The 14,447-nt window shown below is 39.0% G+C and overlaps 1 protein-coding gene across 5 annotated transcripts; it reads right to left on the reverse strand.

The window, feature by feature from the left end:
• Positions 1 to 1,563: 1,563 nt before the first annotated feature.
• Positions 1,564 to 14,246, reverse strand: LOC112554994 (carboxy-terminal kinesin 2-like). 5 transcript variants are annotated; one of them, XR_003097371.1, is made up of 10 exons: positions 14,228 to 14,246; positions 13,388 to 13,538; positions 12,984 to 13,176; positions 12,301 to 12,369; positions 11,835 to 12,051; positions 9,539 to 9,773; positions 9,173 to 9,383; positions 8,512 to 8,681; positions 7,689 to 7,835; positions 6,810 to 6,926 (listed from the first exon to the last, which is right to left on the reverse strand). XR_003097371.1 is itself a non-coding variant. In XM_025223101.1 (9 exons), exons 1-9 carry the CDS (start codon positions 8,545 to 8,547, stop codon positions 2,729 to 2,731), a joined length of 1,113 nt encoding a protein of 370 aa, XP_025078886.1. In that variant the 5' UTR covers positions 8,548 to 8,677; the 3' UTR covers positions 1,564 to 2,728. The 5 variants fall into 5 exon arrangements, 1 of the variants encoding a protein (XP_025078886.1); XR_003097370.1 differs by lacking the exon at positions 14,228 to 14,246 and adding an exon at positions 14,098 to 14,227; XM_025223101.1 differs by lacking the exons at positions 9,173 to 9,383; positions 9,539 to 9,773; positions 11,835 to 12,051; ... (2 more) ...; positions 13,388 to 13,538; positions 14,228 to 14,246 and adding exons at positions 1,564 to 2,770; positions 3,398 to 3,544; positions 4,146 to 4,285; ... (1 more) ...; positions 4,795 to 4,971; positions 5,547 to 5,714 and having other exon boundaries at positions 8,512 to 8,677.
• Positions 14,247 to 14,447: the final 201 nt, after the last annotated feature.

Here is a 14,447-nt window from a genome sequence, read left to right on the forward strand (position 1 = left end):
TTGTATATGCTAGGTATATCTAAATTTCGTCTACAGGAACCTTTTCTAGCATAACGAAAGTTGATACTCATGAAAGTCCAGCGGTGTGAGTGGAAACAGGTGAGCTTTGCAACAAGAGGGGGAAACTGTAGCTGTCTGCTTTATCATCTTTATGTCCTGTCTGCTTTCCCAATCAATTTGCGGGTATATATAGCCTTAAAACAGCGCAAACGAACTTGAGCTTGTTTCATTTTGCCAGTCCTAAATGTTTGCCTTATTTCTTTTGTAGATGTACTGCAAATGTCTATAACGTTTGCATTCCTTAGCAGGCTGGATATTTAATTTACAAATGAGTGGAGGTAGAATTATAAATTACAGTTAATGGTTTCAGCTTGTGTGACCTGACTGCTTTGTCGTCTGCTAATAGTTTTCGTTACAGGCAGCTTAACCGCATGGTTATTGAACTCCACTGTGGATTACAAGGTCGCTGGTTCAATCACTGGTCGGACAGGAGAATGGATCAACTCCTGCTTTGCAACAATGGGGGACTTCGTTTATCAGAAGAGTAAAAAGTGCGACAAAGAAGAGAGTTAATCCTCTTGGCTCTTGCCATAGACACGATGAACCACTTTCAACTGCTACTTTAGCTGTGGCCTCTTGGCTATGGAAACCCGTACCCTTCTACTTTTAATATTTTACATTTTAGCATCAGCGCTCATTTTCATTAAACACAGTGGACACAATGGTACCCTTCGTCTTCCAGTTCCTAGGGTGGGTCTAAGTTGATATCAACACTTTCAGGCTTTCAGGTCCTGCCGGGTGGGCTGCATACTCCGACATACAAAGTCAGGATTTTTTTAAGTCGGTGGGTGGTCAGTGATGAGCCTTGTCTTTCAACTAAATGCATGAATGATCGCACGCGCCCCGCGGGACGAAAAAAAGATAATCTGTGCGTAGAAATGATGTGGGTTTGTCCCCCGTGCATCGAGTAGGACTTGCAGACAAGAGTGATCTGATCACGTGATATACTACCTATCGATATATGAAGGACTCTGTGAGCGTCAGTGTGTGTGCGCGCGTGCGTGCACGAGTTTACCTGTGCCTTTGTCTCCATTTATTTTATGGATCCATGCGTTTTTGAGTATTTGTTTAGTTTGGCTGATAGCTGACATTTAACTAGGTAGAAGCATTTGGAAGTACGGATACCACCGATGAGCCAGACTGTACGTGTTTCACATCTCTTGTATATTTATTAAATTTGTTTCTTGCTGTCGTTGCTGTACTTAGTCTCGCACGTTAGGACTTTTATTCGGGGCAAGAGTAGGAGTGGGGGACTGGTGAGTGATGTGGCGACATTTTAAGTGACTGACGTGTGAACACTACATGTAACGTTACCCTGCAGTACTGTGAACGTGGGTGACCAGAGTTACTGTCAGTCTGTCACACAAGTGCCCAGTTCTGGGTCGAATTCTCGAGCTTGAGAAGACTGAATAATTGTCTATTCAAGAGCCATATGCTCTAAGTCGAGGTTTAGAGAAAATGGTAATAATATATTACATTCACTAATATAAATACAGTTCCAAGCAGTCTGCAGACAGTAACTTTATTCATTCACGTCTTTGAGGGAGGCATGGTTAAATTGAAATTATACACAAAATGCAATTCACTAATTCAATTTTCTGATAATAAGCTTGAATTGATGTACGAGAAAGTAAACATAAAACAGTGTGATATAACACGAAACACAACAATAAGGATAAGGATACAATAATGATAGCATATATAGCTTAAGCGTGGCTTAAACCGATGACATTACTTATCAAAACTATAACAAAAAATTTTAAAAAAAATTCTCAGTACACACTTTCTTGTAGAAGTGAAGATCCTGTTAAATATAACATCAGATATTAATCTGTTTGTTTTTGTTCAGTTTTGAAATAATGACAGAGTAGAATATAGTAAAATTCATCTTTCTTTCCATATATATCTTTGTTTATAGCGATATATTATATAACAATAATTCGAGTTCTTCAAAATTTTCGCTTTTTAAAATTGAAAACACCCCTAAATTTTCAGCTCGTGTCGTCAAATAATTTTATCTACGCAATAAATTATCGTAGAGTTTTCAAAACTTGTTTGTGATGCCATGATCTTTGTGTGACTTGTTCGAATTTTCTGTCAATGAAGCTGAGTAGATATTGATGATCTGAGATTTTTGCTGACCTTCCAGATATAAAAAATGCTGTAACGAGTTTCGACCTCAGTACAGCGACATTCAGCTCCCGACACTCATTGACGTGTCAGGCCACAGAACCTGCTGAACAGGTGGAGAAGTTTCTACGTCTTCTCGTGTACGGACACACACAGGTAAGTGTAAAACAATAATGCTTCACTCACTCACTCATCGAGGACAGCAAAAGTAATGCAACAATAATTCAACAACTACGGTATTAATACAAACAACAACAACAAACAACAACAAACCGTTTTTTCAGGACGTAGACACTGGCATTCACTAGTCCTTCACATAACAGGATCACGCGCGCACACACACACTCTCTCTCTCACACATGAGACAGAATATGCAGCACAAATAGTCAGGAGGATTCAGGCTGATTTACCCCGATGAAGGAGCACAAAACAGCTACAAGGAAGTGAAATGTCTGCTTTTCCTCTTTTCATGACTAAAACCACAATCTCACATTCTCTTCTTTTCGCTTTTCAAGAACCAGGAGTCCGCCCTCAGTGTCTACGAAAACTGCAGCAGCAGCTGGGACGATCTTCTGACGACCTACAGCACAGCATACGACGACATGAAGATAAGAGGTCATGAGAGATAAGAGGTCTGAGTTCAGAGCTAAACAAGCTGTATTTTGTCATGTGAACTAAGCTGAACTTTGCATCAATCAAAACGATTTATTCCCTCATTATGCTATCGTCTCCTACTATATAATTAACACTCTATAGCAGTGGTTCTTAACCGGGGTTCGGTGAGTCGGTCTCAGGGGTTTGGCGGAGCCTCCGCCAAGGAGGTCAGGACACACCCGCAATTCGTGATGACACTAAAGAAGGGTTCAGTGAACATGCATATGAAACTTGTGGGTTCGGTACCTCAACAAGGTTAAGAACCACTGACCTAGATGATAAAGAGGAAGTCACAAGTTAATCAACTTGAATGCAACAGCTGAGATATCAATATTTGCAAAACAGTCATGGCATTGCAGGGAGTTTGGTGTGAACTTCAATTGCACTACCAGATTAAGCCAAATGGTTGGGATAACACAGCCTGCCGTAAGTGGTATAGATCTTAAATGCCAAAAATGTGTACCTTTACCAAAGTGTTTGAAACTAGTAGTATTAATGGTGCTTGGGCATGGTGAACAGGTGTAGTGTGAGATCTGAAATAGATTATTCCTACCTTTGTGGCAAACTGGAGAGTGTTCAGGGTTTCTGTAAAATCCTCTTGAGGGGAAATGTTAACAAACATGACAGTCTTGCTGTTGCCTCCCAAGGATTTCTGCAGCAAATAGGTCAACTTGCTGTTGCCATAAGGGATATAGCTGTCCTAGAAAAAAAGGCAAATAAACACATCATAACAGCTAATGAATTCTTGCTAAACAATTTATCTGTTGACTCAGAAATTCAAAACAATTGCATCTACATTCCTTTCAAGTATAAACCTAAGCAAAAATAAATATACCAAAAGAGCATAATGTGAGCCAGTTTGAAGCCCTTTTTTGTGTGATATTTATCAATCATGTTTTTCAAAGCAGAAAATATTTAACCCTCTTAGCACGATGGGCCATGATCAAGGCTGTCAGGAAGCATGGGGCAGGTGATTTTCATTACTTTTATTGCAAAGTTCAAGTTTTCTCCTTTCCAAAAATGTATAGGTTTCTTGGTCTCATGTTTACCTAAAAGCAACAATAATGAAAAACAAATTTCACCCACTGTCACCTTCAGTCATAAGCCTGTCATTGTAATGTTATATATCTTTAATTTTTGCTTGCAAATCCATATATGTCTTGCAATCCTTACAAAAAACTTGTGAACGCTATGATGTACTAGTACTGCACATTCAAAGGCAACTAATGACGCAGCAGGCTGTGTTACATGGTTTGAGTTGAATCAAGTAAATCTGCCCAAAGACATTCTGTGCATCTTACCTTGTTGCCTAGTGCCATGATAACATTTTCCAGAATGCTTAAACTTTTATTGATGGCTTGTGCCTCCTTCAATTGCTGGCCCTCAGAACCAGAGTCTTTCAAATGCTCACTTCCAGCAAGGTCAACAAAGTTCAAGGTGCCTGGAGACGACAAGACCACAGAGTAAGCATGAATTATTTCCTCTTGTCAACATTTTACTGGCAGATCACATATCAGCACATCACTAATCAAACACTATCCCACTCCACACACAAATGTCTTAGTCACCTTAAAAGGCCAGAAACCAACATACCATGACAGGACTCCATGGTGATGGAGTTGCTGCCTGTCAGATCTAGCTGGAACACCGAATGACTGCGTGATGATCTCTCGTTGCATTGTATCTCTGCTAGTGATCGTTGGAGATTGATCTTTTGTAGAAGTTCGTGAATCTGTGGCAGGTTATTTAATTACATCAGGTTTTATTTACATTTCACAGCTCAGTTGTCATCTGAAGCCTGAGCCAAACACGGAATCGTTAACTATTTCCTTGACATAGTCATTTACTCCCATTACAAAAGGGTTTAAACATACAAACACAAAGACAATTATGTAGCATATAGTGTTAGCATAACTTAGTCCTGAAGAAATGATGAGGTTGACGACCCACCTGCTTTTCAGAGCTGACTGTAACTGCAGTTAGGTTGGTGGCAGTCACGTTGGTGACTGTGACAACACTGTCCTTGCCAGTTAGTTTAATTTCAAGCTCTATACCCTCCTTACCATTGCTGAGAAGGTCTCGGATGGTCTCATTGTAGATTTCCACATTTGATGCCTGAAACTTGTACTGATGAAAAAGAGGGGAAATAAAAATTGCCATTAAACCAGAATATATTTAACTTGCATGTTTGACAGTGAACTTATTTTACATTGAAAGAGTGAGATTTTCAATAAATATTTAGAGATAAAAAGGGTTATGTAATGTCTCAAGTAAAATAATGTGAACTCAAACAAATCTGCACGCTTACAAATGAAAATGGAAAGGTCACTCTTTGCTGCAACTTCATAAGATACAATGACCAGAAATTTGCTGTTGGCACCAGGTCAAACTGAGGTCTTAAAAAACTTATGGTATAAAGTATTTGTCTCTGATTGCAATATTCATTTATCATCTGGACCACCTTAGTTTATGGTACAAAAGAAGGTGAGCACTCTCTTGCTGTTACTTCCTGAATTGCAGGATTTCTTTTTAGGTATAGTTTTCTGAAATCCATGCTATTGGAGTAATTCAAGAGTTGACTGCACATTAAAATCTTTAGAGTATTCAGTTGCCATGTTGACAGAGCAAACAAATTTGATTTTGTATTAACATAATCCTTATAATGCATACAAAATATTGAAAATGTTGAAGAAAACACTGACCTTCCAACCTTTATCTTCAAGTTCAGCCGCTGATTTAAAAATCTGTCTGACAGCACGAAGAGTCATTCCCACAGTATCGCCATCCATCCCACCCTCTATGGTATATGTTTTGCCTGACCCAGTTTGGCCATAGGCAAAAATAGACACATTATAACCATCCAAGGCACTCTGCAAGGGACAGCAACAGGACAGTGTTAGGAAAAGGCAGGACATTTTTTTTTCAAACATATAATACAAATAATCTAATAAAAATGCGAAAACAGCTTGATGGTTAACGATACTGACTTACAAGCATGATGCCAGCACACAACGCACTCCACTGTCTGCCTGTTCAAGCCTAGTTTGATTACAAGCTGCCCGTGATGTCATAGCTTCATTTATGGCTCCTCCCCAACCTCTGTATCTAATATGCTGCCTACTCTCCATCTAGACACTTTCATTCCACAGCAGACCATGTAATAATTATAATAAAGTACTTCTATGCAGTGCTGTGCTCAGAGTGATTTATACAGGCACACCTGCACACAACTCTTTTTAAGGATAGACATAAAATGCACCTTAATGACCACAGATATTGCAGCACAACACATGGTGAATAAAACCTAAGCATGGGGAGAAAAACACCAAACCCCTGTAAACAGGTGTCATATCCAGAGAGAGGCATGTTGGAACCAAGATATGAATCCATGACATCCGATTCCCACTGTTGTGATGACACGTACCTTAGTGTATCACCAACATTATCTTACACCTGCCACAAATTTGCCTCAAATAATCTGGCAAGTGATTTGCTGGCCTCTTGTACTGGACTCAACTCACTGCCATTTTCACAATGAACCACTCAGCCCGTTGTGTTTCAAGAGGATTTTAAAGACTTTCTAGGCTTGAGAATATCTTTTGCAGTAAACATTGCAGTCTTGTGTTATCCATGGTTCAGATGTGCATGATGTGTGTGTCTGTAGCTGAGACAATACTTTTCACCTAGGAAATTTTATTACATATGCATAGCCTGGTAATGTAAAAAGTGCTGAGGCTGATCAAGCATCACTACCTCCATCCAGCAGAAATGGTCATGGCTTTCACTTCCACATACCTTGCAATTCTCTACACCCACAGCTTAAAAAAATTAAATTTTTATTATTTCAAATAAAGCTCAGTATTCCTCATGCATGAAAATCATTCTCTCATATTTTTTTAAAGGCTGCATTTTTTTTGGCACTAAATGAGTATACCAAAAGAGCAAGAATAAACACTGCAACCAACCTGCACTAGTTGAGATATTTCTTTAAACACTTCCTCCTGTGACGATTCAGGTTGAAAGACTCGGTCAAAGCAGAATTTATATTTATTGCCTTCATGGTCACTTGCTAATGATGTGATCTTCAAAAATTAAAAGAATTTAAATGGTAGTTCAAACATGCTGACAACATAAAAATGTAAGCAAATTGCTTTAAAAAACAACCCTTCATAAAAAAAATTCTATCCCCCTAACATTGCCAGGCACATACTAGTACTGCATTCCTTATTATTTTTAGAATTACACTTAAAACTAACAGCATGAATGCATCTCTTGGAAACAAATGATGAACAAGTGGGTGAGGGGGGAAATATATTGTTACTAGTCTGGTATTATTTTCATGCATGTGGCTGTTTCAACAAAATGACTATAATAAAAGCAATCGCATGATTGTACTCTGAAATGACAAGCCGCCATTGTTCTAGAGGATCTATCGCCCTGATTTATGAAAGGTTCTAGATGATTCGCTTTGTGTAATTAAGCTTACAAATAGCACTGATTATTACTTAATTCGGTAGAATCTAGCAGAAGTGTGACAACAAACTGGCCATCAGTGTAAAGTTTTATTCAGTTAGGATCAGTTTCTTCATCTTAAACCAAGTGTGTTGTGTGTGTTCTAGAGGATCAATAAATATGTTGACTACTATCGCCCTGAATTTATGAAAGGTTCTAGATGATTCACCTTGTGTAATTAAACTTACAAACAGCACTGATTATTAATTCGGTAGAATCTAGCAGAAATGTGACAACAAATTGGCCATCAGTGTAAAGTTTTATTCAGCTGGGATCAGTTTCTTCATCTTAAACCAAACCAAACATATCTATTAAAATGCTAAAACACAGACCTCATTCCTGGCCATCTTTGACATCATATCCAGCTCCAGCACACGGCCTTCTGGATCAGGAAAGTTCATGTGATGAATGACACCATGTGTACAACACATCTCTTTAGCAAGAAGTGGGCGCACTCGGCAAAACACTCGAATATTGTCCTGAAATGTAGTACACACGCCATTTCCCTCACACAATTTTTTAACAAAAGTTACACGAGCCTAGTGACAAACTCAAGTGATCATGATCAAAACCAAATTAAGACAACTTAAGCCAGCTACATTACAATTTTCTTAAACTGGACAATGTCCTACTCTTCTAACTATGTCCTACTTTTCTATCAACTCCTTCCCAAGTGTTTACACCTTCGGTTGCTGGTTAAAAAAAGTTTTCAAAAAAGACCCAGGCACTCCTACCACAGGGAGGAATTGCACTTGGGACTAATTTTTATTATAAAGGTAGTTTCATCTCTTCTCCCTCTCTGACCCTCTAAGAGGTCAAATACCAATTCAACAGCAGAGTCAAGGGGGTTAAGTTGGTTGGACCACAAGGGTATTCAATCAACTAGTTCAAGTATACATACGACTCTGGATCCTGGTGCTCTAACCACTCGACTATCCACTTCCCCTTTAGCTGGATTATCAACAGAGAACAGCAGCTCTAAAACTTTTTTACCTACTTTTTTCAGAGTTTTCAATGTGTTTATTTGTTGAACCGTGAAGAGTCTTGTTTATTCACACTGAAATGGCTGCAGCAAGCAATGAATCATGGAAACCTAAACAATAAATGCTTAGCATTAAATAAACTGTAGATTAAATAAACAAGTATTGTTAAAACCTTCTTAAGTTCTGAATGGTGTTGTATAGTTTGCATCTTATGGTCTCATGCTCTCTGATTTTTCGGTTGTTCTCATCAATGATGGCATCCCGTCCAGCTAGTTCCAACCTCAGCTGTTGAATCACCTCTTTTTCGGCTTGAATTTTTCCGAATGCTTGCTCAAGGGATAACTAAATGAAACATACAAAGAAATTTTTTTTTTCTAACAAACCAAAGGCTTATGAGGTCTCAAAGGATGAATAGTGAGATGCTGTTTTTCAATTTATTGTGGAAGTGTCTAGAAAACAAGGAAAGTCTGAAGAGATTATGAAGTGGCTAATGCCATTTGTACATCTACATAAATTATTTTAAAGCATTAAATACTACTGGAGTAGGTCTGTTTTAAAAAAACAATTACCCAGAAACAAAAATGAGTAAGCATCTTTTCCGGCTTTAATTCACTCAAGCAAGGTTAACCATCCTAGTTAAATCCAATCATCAAAGTGGTTTGTTTTTCACATTAAAAAGGATTCATTCCACCCACTCATACAGGCTATTGATATCAACATGCACAAAACATTCCTAAACACAATATACAAGGTAGCCTTCTCTTGCTTCTCCTACAACTCCATACACATTGACACATTTCGCAGGTGCATAAAGAGGTTTTTTTAATGGCTACCTTGGTAGCTGCCAACTCAGCATCGACCGATGCCCGTGAAGAGCTAAGACGTGCTACAGATGAGTTGAGTGTTGACACCTCTGTCCTAGCTGCTTTCAGTTCTTCCTCAAGGGTTGCATACTGTCGCTCAAGATATAATTTACGGAATGTCAAATCCTCGATTTCCTGCTGATGTTTACTGTGCGGTGTATCCATCTCTTCCTGGATGTCCCTGCCAGCAAAGGCAATTTTGTTTATCATACACTTGTACTACCTTGTTACTAAACAGTAGATAAAAGGCAACTAATTTGATGATCAGAACTTTTCTCATGAACAATTTAAACGCTCATCTTTTAGCTCATGAGCTCAACATCACTGTGAACATACCTTTGTCTTTGTCGCTCTGCATTCTCCTTGTCAACCACCTGTGACAACTTATCACGGTGAGCAACATCTCCAGACAATTTTTCCGTTTGCTGCTCAAGGTGAGCAACACGCTTGTTATGTGACTCCAGCTGAGACTGCAGGAAGCTTGATCTGGCTTCTTGCTGGCTCAGCATGTATTCCATGTCTTTATGTCGACCACTCAAGCCACATGCTGGCAACTTCTTTCCCACTCCTGCTATAAGAGAATGAAGGTGAGCAAAAGCATCATTCACTAAAATCATATCAATAAAGCAGTGCAGCAGTGATTGTTTGTAGTGATTGAATAACTTTAAAATCACACAATTTGTCTAATCCTCACCAAATGTTAGGCTGTATGTTGGTCAAGAGCAAATATACTTCCCCTGTTGTCTTACTCTCAGCACCAGGGGTACCTTCTACTAAGTTAAGCAAATTTCACCAAAATTAACGCTGAGGAAATTTTACCATAACCTCGAGAGCAGATCTGGACACTGCAATTTGAAAGGGTACCACATGCAGGAAAGGGGAAAACTGAAGGTGGAGTAAGTGAATAGACACCAGGAAAGGGAGGGAGGGTCTTTCCCTCTGGAAAGTGTGCACTGTCCACCTGTGAAGAGACTAGGCTTCCCTGTGCATATCGTTGTAATGCTCCTCTTACCTTCACTTAAATCATCTAAAATGCTAATGTATACTATTGATTAACTTTACCATCCTTGACTGGATCTTTTTTGTGTGTATGTTTAATGCCCTGTCAGCAATTAGGGCTATATCATGGAAAAAATAACTAATTTTAACTTTAAAAGTTTAGGAACAAAACTGTCCAAGGGATATAACCATAACATTCTTTAAAAAGTCAATGTCCTTGTCACAATGAATGAGTGATGCATGAATGGTATGAAACTTGACGACCAGAGGGTGGTCACAATCATTGGAAAGAAGAGCTTGGAGGGCAGAAAAAGAGTTTGAAATAATCAAAAAGCTGTGCTCCAAAAAGCGGTGAACATGCTGTAAGGAAAGCAAGATGGCGTGAAGTTCCGCAGTGAAAATAGAACAGAAATCCGCCAGTTGGACTTAGGCAGTCCATTTTGGTTGGCAGGATGGATCTGCTGCTGCAGCAACAGGGCCACACTTGGGACTTTGGAGCTATCTGTGTTGGAGAAAAAATGAGGTCACTAGTGTCCCCTTTTTCAAAGGATGTAAGATCAAGATAAATCAACAGGATTCAATCAACCCTAACCCTAAACAGGAAGGGTCAAAGGAGGAGCTGGTAGTAGAGGGAGAGGCTCTACCTGTTCAATATCTTCTTTTGCAGCTTGTAGGTGAGGTCCAACATGGAATGATAATGGCTTTTGCTCACCAGCTTCTCCAAACAAACTTTGTACAAGAGTGGTGCGGAAGGCACCAAAACAGATGCAGAGCCCTTGATGGTGAGTGCGATTGAGAATTTTGAGGTTTAAGCAGAGCCATAGATGATGGATCCATAGTCTAGCTTGGAACAGACAAGGGAATGTTACAGACCAAGCAGGACCATTTGGTCTACCCCCAGCTGACATGGCCAACTTCTCTGAGAATGTCCAAGGCTTTCTGACAAGAAAGGTGTAGAGATTTGAAATGAGACAAGTATACGGTCTAAGATGACCCCAAGGAATTTTACTTTCTGGACCACTTTGAGTACCATTCCATTAACAGGGTTTGGAAACATATCTCTCAGTTAGCAAAAGTAGATGCATACCGACTTTGTAGGAAATAATTTAAAGCCATTTTTGTGTCACCCACCATTGTACGGCGTTTACGCACAGATGAAGCCGGCGTTCAAGGCATGGTAGGGATCGGCCTTAAATGCAGAAAGCAAAGTCATCTACATATAACGAGGACTCCAAACATGGACAGACAGATTGAATCTTTTTTAATGTTGAAAAGAGTTGCAGAAAGAATGCTGCTCTGAGGGACGCCCATTTCCTGTTCCTGAGAATCAGACAGGATAGAACCTACTCCAACTTGAAAGAGGCGGTGAGAAAGAAAATTCTGGATGAAGAGCGGCCTACGACCCTGGAAGCTAAGGGAGAACAGAATACCTTTATAAGTTCCCATTATTATTTTTATCAAAAGATCCTACTGTCACAGGTTTGCCAACTACAATTGATATAGTGTTGTTGGAAGAACACTAGAAACAAAATGTAAATGAGAAAATTGTCAAAGGATTCCACACATGAAGAATGAAGAAAGTGGTACATCATACAAGAAAAAAAGTCTTTGAGAAAAGAAATATGTACATTACCAGTCTTCTTTCTGGCCAGAGCAAATCTTGTGCTTGCAAGGCTGACATTGGCTTGAGCAGATGGTGTAACAGGAACACGATGGCCTGCATTTGGTTTGACTGGTTGTACATTCGACTGGCTAGATGAAGAGGATCTTGCTGATAAGACAGTGCTGGAAGATCGTTTTTTTGTTTTGGAAATTTCTGTTGGCTGCAGTTTAGACTTTTTATGTGGAAGCTGCACACAGAAGCAGAAATTAATTCTAGAAAGATGAACTAATTCATATAAATAAATTTAAATAAAAAGATAGAAAAGTCTTGATTTTAAAAATTACAATTTAATATCTGTAAAGTCAATGAGAGTACAACATGAATCAGCCTTTGTTATGAAGACCATGCAGCTATGGCTACCACCAATATAAAGAGGAGACAAACAATTGACAATTTTTACAACTTGATATCATAAGAAGCAACAAAATCATTTTACCTCTTCATCATCTCTGGGGTTAAGGGACATGGATGAGTGCTGGGTCTGGCAGAAAGGACACCTTTTAATCTGAAAAGTCAGATTGGTTTCAATCACACTTTTCCATTGAAAAAAAGGAGTATCAGCTATTATTACTTTGTTCAAGGAATAATAAATACCAATAGCAATAAGGAGTTTTGAAGCAGTATAGAATGTTATGGATGTTGCATGCCCTTTGTTGAGAAACAAAAGTAAAAAAAAAAGGATGAAATCAGTTTTAACAGTGCACAATGGAAAAGGGGCATCTTTAATAGATGTCTACTGCATGTTACACAGACTGAAGACAAAATGTTACAGACTTGGACACTCTGGGCCAAAACATGCCAGCTTTCACTATCTCTCTGACTTGCTGCCTGCTGGCCATTTGAATAGGAAGAAGTATTGAGCAGTAATCTTTTAATTATTAGCTGTCCCGGCATTCAGCGTGTTTGTCATCAGTTTTTTCACAGCCGATTCCTTGTATTCTTTAATCGCACCTATTTCGTCATTTTTAAAGATAGAAAAACTTTGCTACCAAATTGAAGGATCTATTTACTGTAATAGCCTGTTATAGTGGTGGCTGTTAGGACAGTCACAGCGCACCTTGTTAAATCACTACTTCCCATCAGTTACTGTTGGCATGAAACCCAACAAATAAAACTTACATAATGTATAACATCCTGCTTAACAGATCCCCAGCGGTAGACATTGCTAATCTTCTCCACTGTGGCATTTATACCACAATGCACTCCCCTTCTCTGGAGCCGTGATAATATTCTACAATCTCTTTCACCTTCTCGAGGCTTGTGATCACTTCTGTCTTCATTCCATCAGCATCAATGTAGAACAGAACACCATCTTTGAAACAGATAACAGACTTCTGAATGGGTTTAGGAACAGTTAAAAAGCTATGTTGCACCTATACACGAACTTACACATACCTTTGAATCTGGCATGCATACTTGCCTTGCAAGTTTATAAAACACACAAGCTGGCATACAAATGACATAAGTTTGTAATTTCTATTAATGCACATGACAACAAAATGCAGTAAAACCAAAGAACTCACTTTCCAAAATGTGTTTCTTTGATGCACAACGTATTCTCTTTTTATCAGTTGCACTTGCACCTTTCCAATATTTACCCGTTGATATGTATGTGCATATACGCTCGATTTCAAGCCTGTGTTTCTCCATTCTCTCGATGTCCATCTTTTAATACTGCTGAAACAAATACTTGAGAACTTCCAATAAGTTTGTTAGTAATGTTGAATCACAATGGTAAGTAATTATAACTAATCATGGGCAAGAGTTAAATAAAAAGTAAAATATACCAGCACCTACAACACTGTTACACAAATGAAAATCTACAACAGCAAAGCCGTTAAGAAAAAGTTGCTGATGAATTACATAAACAGCTAAAGCAGGATCAAATTTAAAAGCTTAAACGAAAAGGCTATGAATAAGAAATCATGTATAATCTGTGAAGTAAATCGACAAAAAGTGAGACTTGACAAGGTGTATAATAACTGCTCAATAAAACCAGATACTGAGACGTACAAGAAAACACGTGGTTAGAGTTAACAAGTAAAATACTAAAAGTAAAAAAGTTATAGTAAATCGGCGAAGAAAAGAAAAAAAATGGCTATGCAGTTAGAGCAACGATAACGAAACGAGAGACTAAGTGATAACGAAACGAGAGACTAAGTGATAACGAAACGAGCCTCAAAAGGCTGTCGTATGCAAAATTTCAACCAAAAACCTGTGGAAGACAATTCACGTGCTCATGCAGATCAAGCGCAAGTTGGCGATAGCAGTGAAAAGAACGACCAAAGCTGGACAGTCCTATTATATAGCGTGGTGACCGTCATAAAATTGACAACAAAACGTTTGAGCATACAGGAACTGACCTTTCACGGCGGTAGTGAAGTTTCGCTTAATACGCATGCGCAGAATATACCCAGAGGTTTCGAACTGCCGGGAGGTTTGGTTCAGCACAGATCACGTGGGTCGCTGCAGTGAACTTGCTGACGCTGGAGGGACGAGACTCAACGATCTCCCGAGAATCCACCACAGCAAGGTCTGCGCATGCGCCGAAGGTCACAGTTCATAGACGTCTTTACAGATCAT

Source organism: Pomacea canaliculata, linkage group LG14 (genome assembly GCF_003073045.1).
Source record: "Pomacea canaliculata isolate SZHN2017 linkage group LG14, ASM307304v1, whole genome shotgun sequence".
In the NCBI taxonomy this organism is placed as follows: Eukaryota; Metazoa; Mollusca; class Gastropoda; order Architaenioglossa; family Ampullariidae; genus Pomacea; species Pomacea canaliculata.